Source organism: Quercus suber, unplaced genomic scaffold (assembly GCF_002906115.3).
Source record: "Quercus suber isolate HL8 unplaced genomic scaffold, Cork oak 2.0 scaffold_200, whole genome shotgun sequence".
In the NCBI taxonomy this organism is placed as follows: Eukaryota; Viridiplantae; Streptophyta; class Magnoliopsida; order Fagales; family Fagaceae; genus Quercus; species Quercus suber.
This window is the reverse complement of record NW_027069658.1, coordinates 726,668-747,402: the sequence shown is the minus strand read 5'-3', so window position 1 is coordinate 747,402 and position 20,735 is coordinate 726,668. Positions and strand designations below refer to the sequence as shown.

Genomic DNA, 20,735 nt, shown 5'->3' with positions numbered 1-20,735 from the left:
TGGTACTATGTCAAATTAGTTCATATTGTTAACTAATGGACAAAGAATACTGATGTGGCTAACAAAATAAAAAAAATGTAAAATACTAAAAATACTGCAAGTTTTACTTCATAAAACTTATAAGCTGATATAGCAATAAATGTGATTGACGAGTTTCAACCACCTTATAAATTAACAATTTGGTTGCTTGTTTGCGATCGGTGATACATTAGTTTAAGCTAATTTGAAGCTCATTAAGCATTGAGAAGAAAGGACTGAGCATTGTAGTGGTAAGCTTTACATCTTTATCGTTAATATTGAAGTTACCTATTTATGAATATTTATAGTAATTATTTGAAATGTTGGTTTCATATTATGATAAGTTTAGTATAATATTACAAAAAAATTCTCAGTTATTTTCTTGGAAAAGATTAATCGACAAATATGATAAATTTAGCACAAATATTACAAACATGTAGTCTATTAGGACAGTCAATAACTACAGCCTTTAAAACACGTCATGTGTTCAATTGAGGTCTAATATGATTTGACAAGAGATTAAAATTAAAGCAAACAACAAAAATTAGGTACAACTTATTAGACTTCCCAATTAATATCAAACACTTAACTATAATAGATTTATTTTTCATTAAAAGATAAAATTATTTATCCTTCAATGATCAATGCAATCTTGCGTTTGAATCTAATTGTGGAAGGTAATGTAGAGAATTTCAAGAACTGTACCAAAAATTTTCCCTTTTTAAAACAGTCCAAGATCCAATAGATCAATCTTCTTAGGACAAGTTACCTTGCTAATGGGTTGAGTTCCGTAATCATATTCATATTGACCATTTGAACAGAATAATTTGATTCATCGTCCCTTTCAGCTAATTCAAATGTCAAACACTCCTTCAGTTTCACCACCACCTCACTCATGGGTGGCCTTTTAGTGGAGGTGGAAGACACACAAAACATTGCTATTTCAATAGCTTTCCAAGCAGAGTTAGCATTGAAATCTCCATGCAACCTTGGATCAACAATATTTTGAATATCTCCTTTACCAAGCATGATTCTCACCCATTGGCTTATGTGAGCGTTTTCATGGGATCTTTCTATCACAGGTCGACCTGTGATTATCTTCAAAAGAACAATTCCAAAGCTATAAACATCACTTTTCTCAGTCAACTTATATGTAATTGAGTACCTGCAAGCCAATGCATGTTATTATTATTATTATTATTATTATTTTTACTTTCCATTATAACAAGTTCAATTCCCAAATTATTTCCATTGGTCGTTAATTGGTACAAGGTTTGTTTCATTTTCTTTATAGAATGGTCACATGCTTTTGTGGATTATAAATACTTTTTCCTTCTTCTTATAATTACTATTGTTTAACAAAATGAATTAGAAGATGATAAGTAAATTAACAAAAATACTCACTCGGGGTCAAGGTACCCAGGGGTGCCAGCAACATGACTAAGCGTAGAGACTTGAGTGTCACCATCAGTTGGAAATATTTTGGATAAACCAAAATCAGCTAGTTTGGCTTGTAAATTTTCATTCAACAAGATATTTGTAGTCTTCACATCTCTATGGATTATAGGTGGTTTACAACCATAATGCAAATACTCCAATCCTACATATCATGAATAGTCCAAAATCATTTATACAAAAAGATGGAACATTATTAGAAACCGTTAAGCAGATCAACTCATTGGCTCATCGCTAACCTTGTGCTGCGTCCATTGCTATATTAAGCCTTGTTTCCCAACTCAAGATATTAGTATTCTTACCTGCATCCATAAATAAGTGCCTTAACCTTTCTGGTAGTGTAATTCAATTGAAGTGACCTTGATCTGTTGATCATGTGACGATGAAAGTAAAGAATTTTTGAAAGGGAAATTATTTTTTCTATTGCTGATGTTAGATTATGTTCTCCTTAGAGCATTCACAATGGGCCTGGTATATGGCAAATGTAAGGAAAATTTAGCATGTGAGGCCCAAATAGCTCAACAGCTGGACATGGAAACATGTAAAAATGCAAAATTTTTTGCCATAGTGCTACAGTACTGTCCTAAAGGCAGGACGACGTTGTAGCACAATGGTATAAACAAAATATTGTTTTTTAGTCGGTTTGGTTCTTCTCTCTCTTGTCTCATTATTTCATTATCTTTCTCTCTCTTCCTTTTCTCTCTTTCTTTCTACTCTCTTTTCTTCCTGCTCTCTCTTCCTTTTCTCTCATTATTTCATTACCTTCACTCTACGCTAAACTCTCATCAACCCAATGGAAATGCAACGTAAGCATTCATCATCCTCTTTGTCTCTCTGATATCCAAAATTAGGGGTTTCTACTTTCATCCATCAATCTCACTCTCTCTCTTAATTTTTTAAGATGGAATTGGAACATTCCAAAATAGCGTTGTTGACTCCTCATGCTCTGCCACCATCGGAGGAATTCGGATTCTGGTCGAGCACTCCTCTTGCTCCGACACCGTTTCATTGGGGTTTGGTAAGACATGCACTTAACTGGGTCATCCTATTACTATCATTCTCATTCAAATTTTTTTTGCTTAATAATTTGTTTATGCTGTTTCTTACTTGTTCGTATTAGAATTTTGAATAAAAATCTTTCATTTTTGTCTAAATTTTAAGTTTTTATTCAAAATTAATATATGGGTTTACTAATCAGTTTTGGCTATGGGTTTGGGGTTGAGTTTCAGTGGTGGATCGTGGTAGGATCGATTTGGTGGACCCTTTTTTTTTTTTTGGATAAACTGTGTTAGGGTTTTAGGTCTTCAAGTGGTGATGGAGGTGATGTGAGAGAGAGAGAGAGAGAGAGAGAGAGAGAGACTTTTTTTTTTTTTTGATAAACTGTGTTAGGGTTTTAGGTCTTCAAGTGGTGATGGAGGTGATGTGAGAGAGAGAGAGAGAGAGAGAGAGAGAGAGAGAGAGAGAGAGACAAAAATTAGAGAGAGACATAAATATATTTTATTGTGTAAATATATTATTTTAATGAATTGTATAAGAAAATAAAAGTTGGGATGTTGGGTGTGTTATAAAATCGTATGGTATAACTGATAAAGTAGCTTTTTGGGATGGTAAAATAAGATATGATGACATTTTTAGATGAGAATGCTCTTAGGCCCAAGCTCGATTGAATTGTATTTTATGTTGTACATGTACTACTAGTGTTAGACTATGCCTATGTGTCAGCTGGGATGAACCCATGGGGGGCCCAGGCCCCCCTGGCCCAAATGTTTTTTTTTTTTTTACTTATTATATTTTTTATTTTTGTAGTCGGGCCTTCCTCTTTCAAAATCTTAGGCCCACTTCTTCCCCAATTAGCATAGCCAACTTAACCTAACTAGCAACTATCCAACTAAAACACTTAACAAAAACAATAAAAGTATCACCATGATGATTGTATTTTAGCAATAAAGCTATTTTACCACCAAAGAATAAAAAAACCATGTGTTATTGGAGAAGCTAAAGCTAAATTTTTTTGCAACTATAGTAAATTGGTATAAATACAATATTTTATTAAGATTATCTCTCTTCCTTTAATGGAAAAACTCAAATTCTCTCTATTTCTTTATTATTTTAATAAGTTGTTTATATTATTTTAAATGAAGTGATAAAAAATAGAACATTTAATGCTAGATGTATTGTAAAGTGAGGTAGTAAAACTAAAATAGATAAAGTAGCATTTTGAGGTGCTAAAGTAGTTTTTAAGACCAATACGATGAATGCTATAACTTAAAAAAAAAAAAAAGAAGTAAAAATCCTAGCCAGCCTTGTATTAAAAAACAATATTATTATATGTTTTTTGTTTGTTGTTTTCGTTGGTAGATAATTGCATTTTAATGTGTTAATAAACAATGATTTTGTGTATTTATAATTTGTTAATACTATGTAGATGTTTATTTGAAGTAATCTTTATTTTTTCTTATACTTCAGCTCTCTTTAGCTTGGAATCTTGGGTCTATCCCCGTTGTGTGTATATAGGCCACCTCTACACATTTTAGAATTCAATAACATACTCTAAATTCCTAATTAATATATATATCTTACTAATTTGTAACTCATGAAATGCAAGGGAAAATTTTAAAATAATATAATTTTTTTTAAAAGTAAAATAAAAAATTATATTACATTAAATTTTAAATTTTTTATTCATTTTTTTTTGGGTTTAAATATGAAATTTGATAATTATTGTATTAAATAGTAGATATTTCTTATGATTGTGTTTGTATATGGAATTATGTATTATATCATGTGCCTAGATTCTAGTGGAGGCTTTAAATATAGAATGAAATTTGAATTCAATAACAATATATTGGAATAATGAAATGTAAAAGTATGAGATCTCAAGAGCTTATGAGGATAAATATAATGAGCTAGTGGTGGAGCCATATAGAGGCCAAGAGGGGCGGCCCACCAAGCATGTTGAAATTTTTTAATTTTCTGAATTTTTGTATATGTTAAAATAATATCTATAGACAATACGATAACAACAACATATAAACCTTAGTCTGAAAATTTGGGATTAGCTATAGATTATTAATGAATAAATTAGGTGGTCCACATGAATTATTTTTCTCCATTATATCTTATCTGAAGTCATGCTCTCTGTTACTTTCCTAATTGACATGTCTTTTTTTTTTTTTTTTTTGGTTACTTCCACTAAATTTTTTGCTCCCTCAACTTCGAACTTCTCACTATTTCTTACTGGTTCATTACTCGCTCTCTTTTGAATATGACAAAGTCATCTCTAGTGACTCTCCCTCATCTTTCCATCAATAGCTTTATCTTTAAATTGTTTTCCTCATTTCGAATCCTATCTTTCTGTGTATTCCCACTTATGCATCTTAACAACCCAAAATTCTATACCATAGAGTATAGCTACCCATATAGTAGTGTTATAAAAATTTTCCTTTAACTTGCTAGGTATTCTAAGATCTCATAATATTGCTAATGCACTTCTCCACTTCATCCACCATACTCTTATCTTATGATTCACACCATTTTCAATCTCTCCATCTTTATGGATTATTGATCCCAAAAATCAAAAGTCCTCTCTCTTTAGTATCTCTTGGTTGCCAAGTCTTACCACCCCATTTGTCTCTATTTCTAATTTTACTAACCTTACATTCCATGTACTCTATTTTAGTTTTACTTAAACGAAAACCTTTAGATTATAAAGCGTCTCACCAAGTTAGCTCACCAAATCTCTAACTTGGCATTAGCTTCCACTTTTAGTTTCATCCACTAAAACTAGAACATCTTCAAAAACATACACCAAGGGGTTTCCTCTTGAATCAATTTAGTAAGCTCATCCATCTCTAGTGCAAAGAGATATGAGCCTAATGTGATTCTTGATGCAAATCTATAGTGATAGAAAATTTGATTGTGATTTCTTCACTTGTTCTCATGCTAGTTATAACTTTGTCTTATATATTCTAGTCAAGTTAATTGTTTTAGTAGAGGAACACATTTTAATGTAGGATAGAATCTACAATTTAATTTTTGTTATTTTTGGTTTGGGGTATTTATTTCCTTATTTTTAGGTGCTTTTAATATTTTTTGGGTCAAATTTGGTTCCTATTATGATTATGTATTAACTAGGATTTATTTTGGGATATATTTTCTTATATGTCAAGTTTTATAGAACCTTTAAATAGACTTCCAAGTCTGTAAATATATTTTTTTTTTTTAAATTTATTCAATCAATAAAATGTATACTTCTGTCTCTCTATTTTCTAGTGGATAAAACTTTTTCTCCTTCTGAATTTAAGGACCCTCGTGGATTCGAGATTTTTTTTAGAAGCAAATGTGTTTTGTTTCTAATTTTCTAGAAATAGACGTGTTCTGTATCTTGTCACTTCCGCACCCCCATCATTTTTTTTTTCTCAAAAACCAGCACAAAGCCTCTCTAAGGACCCTATCTTATGCTTTTAAGATCAATGAAAATCATATGAAGATCTTTTCAAGCCTCTCTATAATTTTTTTTTTCATTAGATGTCTAAGTAAATAGATTCCACGGTAGATCATCATAAAACTAAATAGATTCTCCAATTTTTTTGTTTCATGTCTTAACTTATATCCAAGTACTCTTTCCTAAAGTTTCATTGTATGATTCATAAGTTTAATTCCACAGTAATTTCTTCCATTCCCTCTTGTTATTGTAAATAGGTATTAAGCACTTCTCCTCAATTCACTAGGCATTTTGTTAACACTTAAAATCTTATTGAAAAGATTTGTCTATTAGCATATACCCATATCACCCAAGCACTTCCAAACCTCAATGGGATTCCATCCGGAACCCATCACTTTCCCATTTTCATAATTTTTAATGCAATATTTACCTTAGTGATCATGATTCTTCGAAAAAAATCTACGGCTTCTATCCTCCGTAGGGCTACACAAATCGCTCCAATTGTTTATACCATTTCCATTAAAATGTTTATCAAAATAAATTTTCCGTCTCTGTTTAATTTTCTATTCTTTTACAGATACTCTTTGACCTTCATCTTTAATGCCCTGGACACCATTCAAGTCTCTTTTTTTCATTTCTCTTGTTTTAGAAAATTTATAAATAAGATTATATCCCTCCTTTGTACCCAATTTGTTGTATAAGTTATCATAAACCTCACATTTAGCCTCTTGGGCAACCTTTCCTGCCTCCCTCTTTGTTGCTTTTAACTTTCATACGTAGCATTGTCTTTACATTTAAGTAGTCTTCTATCGCTCTCTCTCTTTGATTTAATTGTTGCTTACACCTCTGTATTCCACCAACAAGTTTCCTTAGTCAGTCACCCACATCCCTTAGATTCTCCAAGTACATCTTTTTTTTTTTTTTTTTTTTGAGAATCGTCTCCAAGTACATCTATAGCCACTCTTTTAATACAATTAGCCATTTTATTCCACATCTTATCAACATCTTCATCTAAATTCCACTTGCCTTCAATGATCATTTTATCTTTAGATACATATTGTTTCACTCCCTTTAAACCCCACCACTTTATCGTTGTTTTTCTTTGTCTAATACTCTTCTTCTCCATTTTCTAATATAAATATCTAGTACCACTACCCTATGTTGAGTGGTTTCTCTCTCTCTCTCTCTCTTGATATTACCTTACAATCTTTACAACATCTACAATCCACTTTTCAAGTAAGGTTGAAATCTATTTGGTTAAAATTGTTCCACTATAACAAAATTCTATCCCCCATCCTCTTAACCTCAACAACTTCATTTTCAAGACTCTTATCTATGATTATCCCTATCCCATTTCTATTTTTATTTTTTCCTGTATACCATAATTTATATCCTGTATGTTCAATTTCTCTTGATTGCTCACCTACCCACTAAGTTTCCTAAAGACACATAATGTTTATTCTTCTCCTAATCATTGTATCTACTATTTCCATTAGTTTATTAGTTAAAGATCCTATATTCCAAGTACCTATATATACAAACTGTTGAAGACAAAAGCATTACCAACGACAGAAGCAACAACACTAAAAACGACAGAAGAAAAGCAAAGTTGAAGAGTGAAACGACAAAGGCAAGAAGAGACTTGAAACGGAGCGTTTTGATTAATGAACTCACACAAATCACACGTGCAAAGTGAACACAGAATTCAGTTAGAGAAGAAGCCAGCTGTCAAGTTGTAATTGGTTAGTTAGTTGAAAACAGTTAGCTAATTACGTGCCTGGAGCAATGCTAGTGCTCTGTTTTTGGGATTGTATATAAGTAGCTTAGTTGGTAATTATATTGATTGATTCAGTTTGTAATATCAATTCAGCTAATGAGAATTCTAGCACTTTTCAATTCTCTGTCATTTTACACAAACGTTATTATCTTGGACTAACTTCTTTACTTGCGTCCATCAGAGAGTGGGAAATCTTACCCTTTTTTTAACTATACCCGAGTGCCGATGTAGTGGATTGCTTATGGCAAGCATCCTAGCTAACCCCTGCCCAATTTTCACTGCATCCGGGGTCCAATGCAGTGCATTGCTAGTAGGGGACGCCCCTAAAATTTATCTATATTGGATTCATATAATAAGAGTGACTAAATTTTACACTACCTGTCAAGTGCTGCAACTTTTCTCCTTTACCTGAGTTTGGGATTGGCTGTGAATTAAATATATAACACTAAACACAACCACAGACAGAGTTATTTATAAAAAATATCCTAATAAATTATATATATATATGTGTGTGTGTGTGTGTGTGTGTGAAGCGATGATATATATAGGTTATAGATTAACTATAAAGTGTTTCTGTGTAAAATATAATCACGCATCTCCAAATTTTATTCATTTCTTATTATGCGAATTAGTTTTCAAATTTTTTGATCACTTCTCTATGATTTTGTGATTTATTCTTTTTAGATTAGATGTAGAGTAATTTAATTCTATTCATAATGAATATACATGCTAACAATATATGTCCATAGGATGAAGGTCAATCACGCCCCCCACCCTACCTTCCCAAAAGTAATTTTTCTAGCTCCGCCATTTGTCAGCCAAAAGTTTTTAGTTTTGTATATAAGTAAGCTAAAAATGAGGAATCTTCACTCGATAATTTTATTATATGACCAACCTGAAAGATGTGCATCTAAGTCTCCGTTAGCCATGTACTCATAAACAAGCCCCATGTTTGTTCCTTCATAGCAATACCCGACAAGGGTAGTCAAGTTTCTATGATGAACTCGCATAAGAAGTTTCACCTGTGATTCAAGAAGTATCACCTTCATTAATTTAATATTATATTCTATGTATGTGTTTGTGTGAAAGCTCAATAAAAATGAGACATATTTGCTTGCCTCTGCTTGAAATTGTTGATACCCTTGAGCTGATGACAGAGAAAGAACCTTCACTGCTACTTGAGTATCATTAATATAGCCATGGTAAACATTTCCAAATCCTCCTTTACCAAGAATCCTCTCGAAGTTGTTTGTAATTCTTATGAGATCAGCGAATGTAAATTGCTGTTGTATTGACTCTAATGACTCTATCATCATGGTCTGGATGTAGGATTCAGCTGCTATCACAATTGCAAACATCACGAGCATTATAAGCACATAATTGAGGAGAATGTATTTGTTGTTTACATTGAATATGCGTCTTGTATTTAAAATTTTTAACCTTTATTCTCATCTTTTTGTTTTCTCCTAAGCCCCCACAACACAGCCGCAACAATCAATGAGAGGATGAGCAATCCACCAACTGATGCTACTATTGGAACAACAATATTCTTCTTGTTTTTGCATGATCCCGATCCACAAACATTTAAATTTGCGTCCACACTAGAGCAATAAAAAGGATGGCAACGAATTGTAAGTCATTGAATTATAATTTATTTTTTAATTTATATATTTTTTTGTTTTAATATGTTATCTAGAAGAGTTCATGGAGAGGAAAATTATGATAATAACTTTCGTTCATTATCTTTGACAGAAATCATACCTTAATACTAATAGTGAACCATTCTTCAATCTTTCAATGAGGTCGGCTGGGACAGTACCAGTGAGCTGATTCTTTTCCAAGTTTCTGCATTGGTAGAGTGAAAATGATTGTCTTTTCTAATCAAGAAATTTGAAGTGTCATAAAATTCAACTTACAGGACCCTCAAGTATTGCAATTGAGAAAGAAAATCAGGCACTGATCCAGTAAGATTATTGTTTGATAGATCCCTGAAATTCACAAATTACTTACACTTGACATTGGTTGTCACAAAAATTGTAACCAAATTTGGTAATCTCCATCAAGATTTTACTTTTTTGATATGTGAATTGAATATACTTACAAGTATTGTAACATTATGAGATTTGAGATATTAGAAGATATCACTCCCGTCAATCCACTAGAAGACAAGTTCCTGATTGAATTCACAACTAAATTAAATGATACTACAAAAATAAGTTTCCAAGTCAAAAAGCTTATTTAAAGGAATAAACTTACAAGGATGTTACTCTGGGGGTTTTAGTAGTATCATAGCTACAATTTAAACCTGCCCATAAGTACGCTCTTGGGAGACACGGATCTCCTTCCCAATTTCTCTGCAGAGCATAAGTTGACTTGATATTTGTGACAGCATCAACTATAACATTTTCATATGCATCCAAATAAGTTAAAAAAAAAAAAAAAAAAAAAGGCACTAGATTGACGTGTGGAAGAAAACATACCATCTTGTGTGTCTGTCCCTAATTGCGTGAGATCTATCGTTGAATATATCTCAAGGGCATTGATGATGGGTGGCAGTGTTGAATTTTCTATTTTGGTGAATAAAAAATCATATGTTCGGTTGATCTCCAAGACGTATGTGGTGTACAACATGCCCGTGCGCAAGTATTTTGGAGTAGCAGGTCCATACCAGTGCTTCCCATTTAGAGTAATGTTGAATGATCTGGAGTGATTAGCTTTGAGCTTTACAACTTCAGCAAAGTACATGTAAATATGGTATTCGGAAGTTGCTTTCTTTGCAGGCCATTCTAATTCCAAAGGTGCGCTGACATTTATTGGAGTAGATGCAGTACTCATGACGACAGATGGTACTTTGTAAGAATCGTCACCCCCCCCATTTGTCTCTATTTCTAATTTTACTAACCTTACATTCCATGTACTCTATTTTAGTTTTACTTAAATGAAAACCTTTAGATTATAAAGCGTCTCACCAAATTAGCTCACCAAATCTCTAACATGGCATTAGCTTCCACTTTTAGTTTCATCCACTAAACTAGAACATCTTCAAAAACATACACCAAGGGGTTTCCTCTTGAATCAATTTAGTAAGCTCATCCATCTCTAGTACAAAGAGATATGAGCCTAATGCTGATCCTTGATGCAAATCTATAGTTGTAAGGTTGAAATTTATCAACCATCTTATTGGCTCTATTCCGTACCAATTTACTTGTAATTTTAGCACTTAGTAACCCTGTATTTAGATGGGATTATTGTAAGGGTAGTGTGTGAGAAGATGTAAAGAAAAGCTCAAGTATGTGCAAAGAAGCAGAGCTTCGCGGCTAGGACTTGCGGGTGGCTCGCGACTACAAGTTGCCAACTTCAGGCACGTGAGATGCACACAGGGAAGCTGAAGGGTCGTGCTAGCTGTCGCACTACAGGACAACAGTCCTAGGCTGGCCAGGCCGTTATGTCGTGACTTGAATTCGCGACTTGGACAAGTCGTGAGGTCAAGCCGCCAATCAGCTCTGTTTGGCAAAACTGACTCTTCGTATTCCAAACACACACCACTATATATAGAGCCTTATACCCACTAAATTGAGAGAGCTTCTAGAGAGAATTTTTGTGAGAGAAACCCTAGAAAAATACAAGATTGCCTCATCTCCAATCTTTACCTTAGAGTCTTTACAAATTCCTCTACTCTCTTCCTCTCCATTGTCATACCCTTGAGAGGTTATTTACCAAATCCTTTTCTCACCACACCCACGTCTGTGAGAATGTTCATTTGGTGCTAAGGAAGCAGTTTGGAAGGAACCAATATATATTGGTTGATGCTATGGTTTAGTAGCGGAATCCAGAAAGCTAAAGAAGAAATAGGTTCGGCGTAACCTCATTGGAGCAAGAAGCTTGGAGGGCTTAGGTACCTAGGTAGATTAGGGTTGGAGGGTCTTCTGCTGTTCATGTATCCTAACTATATTCTTTAGTGGATTTTATCACCGCTTGGAGGGCGACGAAGAGGTTTTACGCTGAGGACTTCGGTTTCCTCTTCGACAACACATCGTGTGTTGTTCGTGTGTTTGCATCTTCCTTCCCTTTATCTTTACCTTATATTTACTGCTGTGGATGTGTTTCTATTTGGTTTAGATTAGTTATCAATTTTATGATTGGCTTATGTTCATGTTCCGTACATTAATTGTTTGATTATAAGCTTGAATTGATATTTTATATTTTGGGGTCTAAACGTTCAAGGGTGTTTCATAACCATATTGAACTTTCAATAGTGATAGAAAATTTGATTGTGATTTCTTCACTTGTTCTCACATTAGTTATAACTTTGTCTTACATATTCTAATCAAGTTAATATATTTTAGTAGAGGAACACATTTTAATGTAGGATAGAATCTACAATTTAATTTTTTTATTTTTTATTTTTTGGTTTGGGGTATTTATTTCCTTATTTTAAGGTGCTTTTAATATTTTTTGGGTCAAATTTGGTTCCTATTATGATTATGTATTAACTAGGATTTATTTTGGGATATATTTTCTTATTTGTCAAGTTTTACAAAACCTTTAAATAGACTTCCAAGTCTGTAAACATTTTAAAAAAAAATTATTCAATCAATAAAATGTATACTTTGTCTCTCTATTTTCTGGTGGATAAAACTTTTTCTCCTTCTGAATTTAAGGACCCTCGTGGATTCGAGATTTTTTTTTAAAAGCAAACATGTTTTGTTTATTTTTTTTCTATAAAACCCTCGTGGATTCGAGATTTTTTTTTAAAAGCAAACATGTTTTGTTTATTTTTTTTCTATAAATAGATGTGTGCTGTATCTTGTCACTTCTGCACCCCCCATCATTTTTTTTTTCCTCAAAAACCAGCACAAAGGAATCCAAATCTTCTGTCCCACTTTTCCTGCTTCACTCTATACTCCACCAATAAATACTTGCCACGTGATACTATTAATTAATAACTGTAAGATTAATAAGTCAATAATGATAATATTTAATTAATTAGGTAAACACGTGGTAAATATTTATTGGTGGAGTACATAATGAAGCAAGAAAAGTGGGACAAAAGATTTGGACTCAGCACAAAGCCTCTCTAAGGACCCTATCTTATGCTTTTAAGATCAATGAAAACCATATGAAGATCCTTTCAAGCCTCTCTATATTATTTTTTTCATTAGATGTCTAAGTAAATAGATTCCATGGTAGATCATCATAAAACCAAATAGATTCTCCAATTTTTTTTTGTTTCATGTCTTAACTTATATCCAAGCACTCTTTCCTAAAGTTTCATTGTATGATTCATAAGTTTAATTCCACAGTAATTTCTACCATTCCCTCCTGTCATTGTAAATAGGTATTAAGCACTTCTCCTCAATTCAGTAGGCATTTTGTTAACACTTAAAATCTTATTGAAAAGATTTGTCTATTAGCATACACCCATATCACCCAAGCACTTCCAAACCTCAATGGGATTCCAACCGGTCCCATCACTTTTCCCATTTTCATAACGATTCTTTGAAAAAAATCAACGGCTTCAATCCTCCGTCGGGCTACACGAATCGCTCCAATCGTTTATACCATTTCCATTAAAATGTTTATCAAAATAAATTTTCCATCTCTGTTTAATTTCCTATTCTCTTACAGATACTCTTTGACCTTCATCTATAATGCCCCGGACACCATTCAAGTCTCTTTTTTTCATTTCTCTTGTTTTAGAAAATTTATAAATATGATTATATCCCTCCTTTGTACCCAATTTGTTGTATAAGTTATCATAACCCATACATTTAGCCTCTTGGACAACCTTTCCTGCCTCCCTCTTTGTTGCTTTATAACTTTCATACGTAGCATTGTCTCTGCATTTAAGTAGTCTTCTATCGCTCTCTCTCTTTGATTTAATTGTTGCTTAGACCTTTGTATTCCACCACCAAGTTTCCTTAGTCAGTCACCCAGATTCTCCAAGTACATCTATAGCCACTCTTTTAATACAATTAGCCATTTTATTCCACATTTTATCAACATCTTCATCTAAATTCCACTTGCCTTCCATGATCATTTTATCTTTAGATACATATTAAACCCCACCACTTAATCGTTGTTTTTCTTTGTCTAATACTCTTCTTCTCCATTTTCTAATATAAATATCTAGTACCACTACCCTATGTTGAGTGGTTTCTCTCTCTCTCTCTCTCTCTCTCTCTCTCTCGATATTACCTTACAATCTTTACAACATCTACTATCCACTTTTCAAGTAAGGTTGAAATCTATTTGGTTAAAATTGTTCCACTATAACAAAATTCTATCCCCCTATCCTCTTAACCTCAACAACTTCATTTTCAAGGCTCTTATCTATGATTATCCCTATCCCATTTCTATTTTTATCTTTTCCTGTATACCATAATTTATATCCTGTATGTTCAATTTCTCTCGATTGCTCACCTACCTACTAAGTTTCCTAAAGACACATTATGTTTATTCTTCTCCTAATCATTGTATCTACTATTTCCATTAGTTTATTAGTTAAAGATTCTATATTCCAAGTACCTATATATACAAACGTTATTATCTTGGACTAACTTCTTTACTTGTGTCCATCAGAGTGTGGGAAATCTTACCCTTTTTTTCACTATACCCGAGTGCCGATGTAGTGGATTGCTTATGGCAAGCATCCTAGCTAACCCCTGCTCAATTTTCACTGCATCCGGGGTCCAATGCAGTGCATTGCTAGTAGGGGACGCCCCTAAAATTGATCTATATTGGATTCATATAATAAGAGTGACTAAATTTTACACTACTGTTAAGTACTGCAACTTTTCTCCTTTACCTGAGTTTGGGATTGGCTGTGAATTAAATATATAACACTAAACACAACCACAGAGAGAGTTATTTACAAAAAAATATCCAAATAAATTATATATATATATATGTGTGTGTGTGTGCGTGTGTGTGTGTGTGAGTGTGTGTGTGTGTGAGTGAGTGAAGCGATGATATATATAAGTTATAGATTAACTATAAAGTGTTTCTGTTGAAAATATAATCACGCATCTTGAAATTATGCGAATTAGTTTTCAAAAATTTTGATCATTTCTCTATGATTTTGTGATTTATTCTTTTTAGATTAGATGTAGAGTAATTTAATTCTATTCATAATGAATATACATGCTAACAATATATGTCCATAAGATGAAGGTCAATCACGCCCCCCACCTCACCTTCCCAAAAGTAAATTTTCTAGCTCCGCCATTTGTCAGCCAAAAGTTTTTAGTTTTGTATATAAGTAAGCTAAAAATGTGGAATCTTCATTAGATAATTTTATTATGTGACCAACCTGAAAGATGTGCATCTAAGTCTCCGTTAGCCATGTACTCATAAACAAGCCCCATGTTTGTTCCTTCATAGCAATACCCAACAAGGGTAGTCAGGTTTCTATGATGAACTCGCATAAGAAGTTTCACCTGTGATTCAAGAAGTATCACCTTCATTAATTTAATATTATATTCTATGTATGTGTTTGTGTGAAAGCTCAATAAATATGAGACATGTATGCTTGCCTCTGCTTGAAATTGTTGATACCCTTGAGCTGATGACAGGGAAAGAACCTTCACTGCTACTTGAGTATTATTAATATAGCCATGGTAAACATTTCCAAATCCACCTTTACCAAGAATCCTCTGGAAGTTGTTTGTAATTCTTATGAGATCAGCGAATGTAAATTGCTGTTGTATTGACTGTAATGACTCGATCGTCATGGTCTGGATGTTGGATTCAGCTGCTATCACAATTGCAAACATCATGAGCATTATAAGCACATAATTGAGGAGAATGTATCGTCATGGTCTGGATGCGGCTTGTATTTAAATTTTTAACCTTTATTCTCATCTTTTTGTTTTCTCCTAAGCCCCCACAACACAGCCGCAACAATCAATGAGAGGATGAGCAATCCACCAACAGATGCCACTATTGGAACAAAAATATTGTTCTTGTTTTTGCATGATCCCGATCCACAAACATTTAAATTTGCGTCCACACTAGAGCAGTAAAAAGGATAGCAACGAATTGTAAGTCATTGAATTATAACTTTATATATATATATATATATTGTTTTAATATGTTCTCTAGAAGAGTTCATGGAAAGGAAAATTATGATGATAACTTTTGTTCATTATCTTTGACAGAAATCATACCTTAATAATAGTGAATTATTCTTTGATTTTTCAATGAGGCCAGTTGGAACAGTACCAGTGAGCTGATTTTTTTCCAAGTTTCTGCATAGGTAGAGTGAAAATGATTTTGCCTTTTCTAACCAAGAAATTTAAAGCGTCATAAAATTCAACTTACAGGACCCTCAAGTATTGCAATTGAGAAAGAAAATCAGGCACTGATCCAGTAAGATTATTGTTTGATAGATCCCTGAAATTCACAAATTACTTACATTTGACATTGGTTGTCACAAAAATTGTAACCAAATTTGGTAATCTCTATCAAGATTTGCTTTTTTTGATTATGTGAATTGAATATACTTACAAGTATTGTAACATTACGAGATTTGAGATAGTATTAGATATCACACCCGTCAATCCACTAGAAGACAAGTTCCTGATTGAATTTACAACTAAATTAAATGATGCTACAAAAATAAGTTTCCAAGTCAAAAAGCTTATATAAAGGAATAAACTTACAAGGATGTTACTCTAGAGGGTTTAATACTATCATAGCTACAATTTAAACCTGCCCATGAGTATGCTCTTGGGAGACACGGATCTCCTTCCCAATTTCTCTGTAGAGCATAAGTTGACTTGATATTTGTGACAGCATCAACTATAACATTTTCATATGCATCCAAATAAGTTCTAAGAAAAAGTAAAAAATAAAAAAAATAAGGGAGATTTACATTTTACTACCTTAAACTATATCCCGAATTACACTTTGCACCATAAACTTTTTTAATATACATTTTGCATCTTAAACTATAACCCTTATTACACTTTTCATCCCGACGTTAAGTTTGCCATTAATTTGGATGGAAAAGTATGACATCATGTAAAATGACTCAATTTCCCTCTTCTCAATCCATTAAAAACAAAGAAGAAATTATTCTTTACAATCCTAAACTATACTCTTGATTACACTTTGCACCCTAAACTTTATATTTCCATTTAAGTTAATGGCAAACTTAACATCAGGGTGCAAAGTGTAACAATAGTCATAGTTTAAGGTGCAAAATGTGCATTCGAAAAGTTTATGGTGTAAAGTGTAATTTAAAGTATAGTTTATGTGATAAAATGTAATTTTCCAAAATAATAATAATAATAATAATAATAATAATAATAAGGCACTAGATTAACATGTGTGGAAGAAAACTTACCATCTTGTTTGTCTGTCCCTGATTGCGAGAGATCTATCACCGAATATACCTCAACGGCATTGATGATGGGTGGCAGTGTTGAATTTTCTATTTTGGAGATTAAAATATCATATTTTTGGGCTATCCGCAAGACGGATGGGGAGTACACTGTGATTGTGTGCAAGTATTTTGGAGTAAAAGGTCCATACCAGTGCTTCCCATTTATAGTAACGTTCAATGATCTGGACTGATTAGCTTTGAGCTTTACAACTTCAGAAAAGTGCAAGTAAATATAGTATTCGGAAGTTGCATTCTCTGTATACCAACTTAATTTCAGAGGTGCGCTGACATTTATTGGAGTGGATGCTGTACTCATGACGACAGATGGTATTTTGTAAGAATCGTTAGTGGTAACAGTATGCGAGGTACTTAGATCTGTCCAGCTATTGTCGCTATAGGGACGCCAAATTCGATCATAAACGTCGTTTGGATACCTAAAAAAAACATAGATATTAGTATAAGCTATAAGCTACTTGAATTTAGGGGTTTGCATAAGTTGGATTGGTTTGAGTTTGGGGTTATTTTTTCAATCTAATCTAAACTTTTTGATTGAGAAAAATCAACTCAACCCAATCTATGGTAACTCTAAAAGAGTAGTACCAGGGAATACTACATTGAGCCCAAAAATAAGTATATCATTAATCACAAATATGCAATTCAAATATTTATTTATAAAGTAGTTGAAATTCATTAGTTATACTTATTGTCACGTCAGTTTGTAAGTTTCAGATGGTAAAATTTATAGTACTTTCACAATTTTTCCTATAAAACCAGTCAAACTTGCATTGGATTGTCCTAATAGGGGCAATTTTGTGAGACCTAACAGAAAAAAAAGGGGTTTCATTAAATTATTTTAAGATTATTATTTAATAAATAATTACAATTCATACAGTTGGGTCTAATTCTCAATTTTAATTGAGTCTAAGTGTCAAAATATCAAAATAAATTTAAAAAATAACTTAAACTATATCCCAAAATCCAAAATAAATCACAATAACAAATTTAAAATCCATATACTTTTAAAAATATTAATAACATGGTTGCATTAGGTCAGTTGTGTTGAAATTTATTCTCAACTAAACACAATTGATCCAAGCTTCAAAACTATTATTGAACCCAACCCAACCCATCAACCCATGAAAATCCAACCCGAATCATCGGGTTGGATTGGATTTATTGGCAAAATCAAGATTTCAATATGGGAGGCAAAATTAAAAAACAAAATTTAAAGTAAAATTAATCTAAAAATATTAATTGAAATTAATAACAAAATAATTAAATAATTATAAGCTAATGTAATTGTCATATACAATCTAATATCATTGTTTAACTTTAATTTAGTTTTTTATACCTAGTTTAATTTACTCAATTTCGTTTGATATAGATTGTTAATGATGATCAAATTGAAAGATTAATTTAAATACATAAACTTTAAAGTTTTCTTTTTTAGAGATAATTAAAACATGCTACTAACCCCGCAGCTCAAATCCTTTCCTCTTAAACCCTCAAGCACTTTGTGCATAGAGATGTGTCAATTCAGCTACAAAATTTTTGGCCATAAAGTTCAAAAGTTGAAACATATAATTTGATTTATTAAAATAAATCAATATAAAATTGTGAAAATATGGAAGAAAAAAAGGTTAGTGGATATTCTAAAGTTTCTTTTAGCAATAAATCTAAGGTCATGATTTCTTTCACGACTCACACTACAAAAAACTTGGCCTATAGTGGCGTTTTTTTTAGCGGCGTTTGTCAAAAACGCCACTATAGGTACCATATAGTGGCGTTTTATATAAACGCCACTATAGGCACCCTATAGTGGCGTTCAGCAAGTCCTATAATGGCGTTTTATATAAACGCTACTATAGGTACTCTATAGCAGCGTTTTTAAGGGCTTATAGCAACGTTTTTAAAAACGCCACTATAGGTCCGACCTATAATGGCGTTTCCCATGGTCTTACAAACGCTGCTATAGGCACTTTTTTTTTTTACTTTTTTTTAAATTTTTTTTCCGGCTAGGTTTAATTTCTTTTATAATTATAATAGACCTATAGTGGCGTTTGTTTGACAAACGCCACTATAGGCCTTCCTGTAGTGGCGTTTGACAAACGCCACTATAGGCCCTTGTAAGTGTGGACCTATAGTGGCGTTTGTCAAACGCCACCATAGGCCCTGTAAGTGTACAACCTATAGTGGCGTTTGGCAAACGCCACTATAGGTTCTTAAAAAAAAAAAAATATTTTCACAACAAATTTCACTACATTTTAACAACATTTTTACAACAAATCATGGGTAATTAATTGTTATTAGTTCAAATTTGAATTTAGCACTAAGATTACTTTTTTAACCCAACAATAAAAACTAATTACAACCTACAATTTAAAATTTGTTATAAAAATATTGTTGTAAAAATATTTTATGGTATGTTTCAAACTATTCTTAAAAAAAAAAAAAAAAAATCAATCCGTAAAAAAAAAAGGGGTGATATGTTCTAGCTAGGAATATGCCATAGAATATTCCTAGAATATTCTATAGCATATTCCAAAATATTCCTTAAAAAAAAAAACAAAAAAAAAATCAATCCGTCAACACAAAAATTTGTTTTAGGATTATGCCATAGAATATTCTATGGCATATTCTAAACTATTCTAAAAAAAAAAAAAAAAAAAGCGAATTGATTCAACGTTCAGTAATATATATATATATATATATATAATTATATATTATTATATATTTATATTTAAATGAGAAGTGTTATATTAACAACATTTTATAACGTTTTCACAAAAAATTATAAGTGGTTAGTTTTTATTCATTTAAATTTGAACTGAACACTAAGATTACTTTTTGCCTCAACAGTAACAACCAGTAACAATATGCCACTTAAAATTTGTTGTAAAAATATTGTAAAAATGTTGTGAACATGCGTTTCTCTATATATATATATATATGAGGTGCTACGTCTACAACATTTTTACAATATTTTCACAACAAATCATAAGTGGTTAGTTGTTATTAGTTCAAATTTGAACTTAACATTAAGATTACTTTTTTTTCCCAATAATAACAACTAGTAACAACCTATCACTTAAAATTTGTTGTAAAAATATTGTGAAATATTATGTACATATCATTTATATATGTATATATAAAAAGAACTAAACAAAAAATTTAAAAATTCAAAATTCAAAACCCACCTAACCCACCTACCCCCACTCACCTTATCAATTCATATTCTCTACGTTTAGCCAACTTGTTCAGACTTCCTTCTTTTTTTTTTTTTTCCCTTTCTTTCTTTCTTTTCTCCCTTATCTCCACTTCTTCAAACTTCTTCAGACTTCTTTTTCTCCCTTACTCCCACTCACCTTATCAATTCTTTTTCTCAACGTCTAGCTAGCTTCTCCACTCTTCTTTCTCTCTTTTTTTTTTCCTTCTTTCACTATTCTTTCACTACACACCTAGATTTATTCTTTTCTCTTCCTCTCCATTTTGATTTTATTTCCCCTATTTATTTGTGGTAGTGTTAATGTTAGTGGGTTTTGGATTTGAAGATGGTGCTGCAAGTAAGTATTTTTTTTTTTTAAAATTTTAATGATTGTTTTGGTCTTTTCCTTGATTAATTTTTGTGAATTCTTTGGCTTTTTATTATTGAT

The 20,735-nt window shown here is 32.2% G+C and overlaps 1 protein-coding gene across 1 annotated transcript; it reads right to left on the bottom strand.

Annotated features, from left to right (window-relative positions):
• Nucleotides 1-442: 442 nt before the first annotated feature.
• Nucleotides 443-18,240, bottom strand: LOC111989177 (probable LRR receptor-like serine/threonine-protein kinase At1g51820). Its single transcript, XM_065779143.1, has 21 exons — nt 18,209-18,240; nt 17,044-17,516; nt 16,358-16,496; nt 16,203-16,274; nt 16,017-16,088; nt 15,863-15,943; nt 15,546-15,706; nt 15,230-15,450; nt 15,007-15,133; nt 14,294-14,418; nt 10,175-10,613; nt 9,951-10,089; nt 9,796-9,867; nt 9,611-9,682; nt 9,456-9,539; nt 9,135-9,295; nt 8,811-9,033; nt 8,565-8,639; nt 1,713-1,753; nt 1,423-1,618; nt 443-1,183 (listed from the first exon to the last, which is right to left on the bottom strand). Exons 1-21 carry the CDS (start codon nt 18,238-18,240, stop codon nt 784-786), a joined length of 3,405 nt encoding a protein of 1,134 aa, XP_065635215.1. The 3' UTR covers nt 443-783.
• Nucleotides 18,241-20,735: the final 2,495 nt, after the last annotated feature.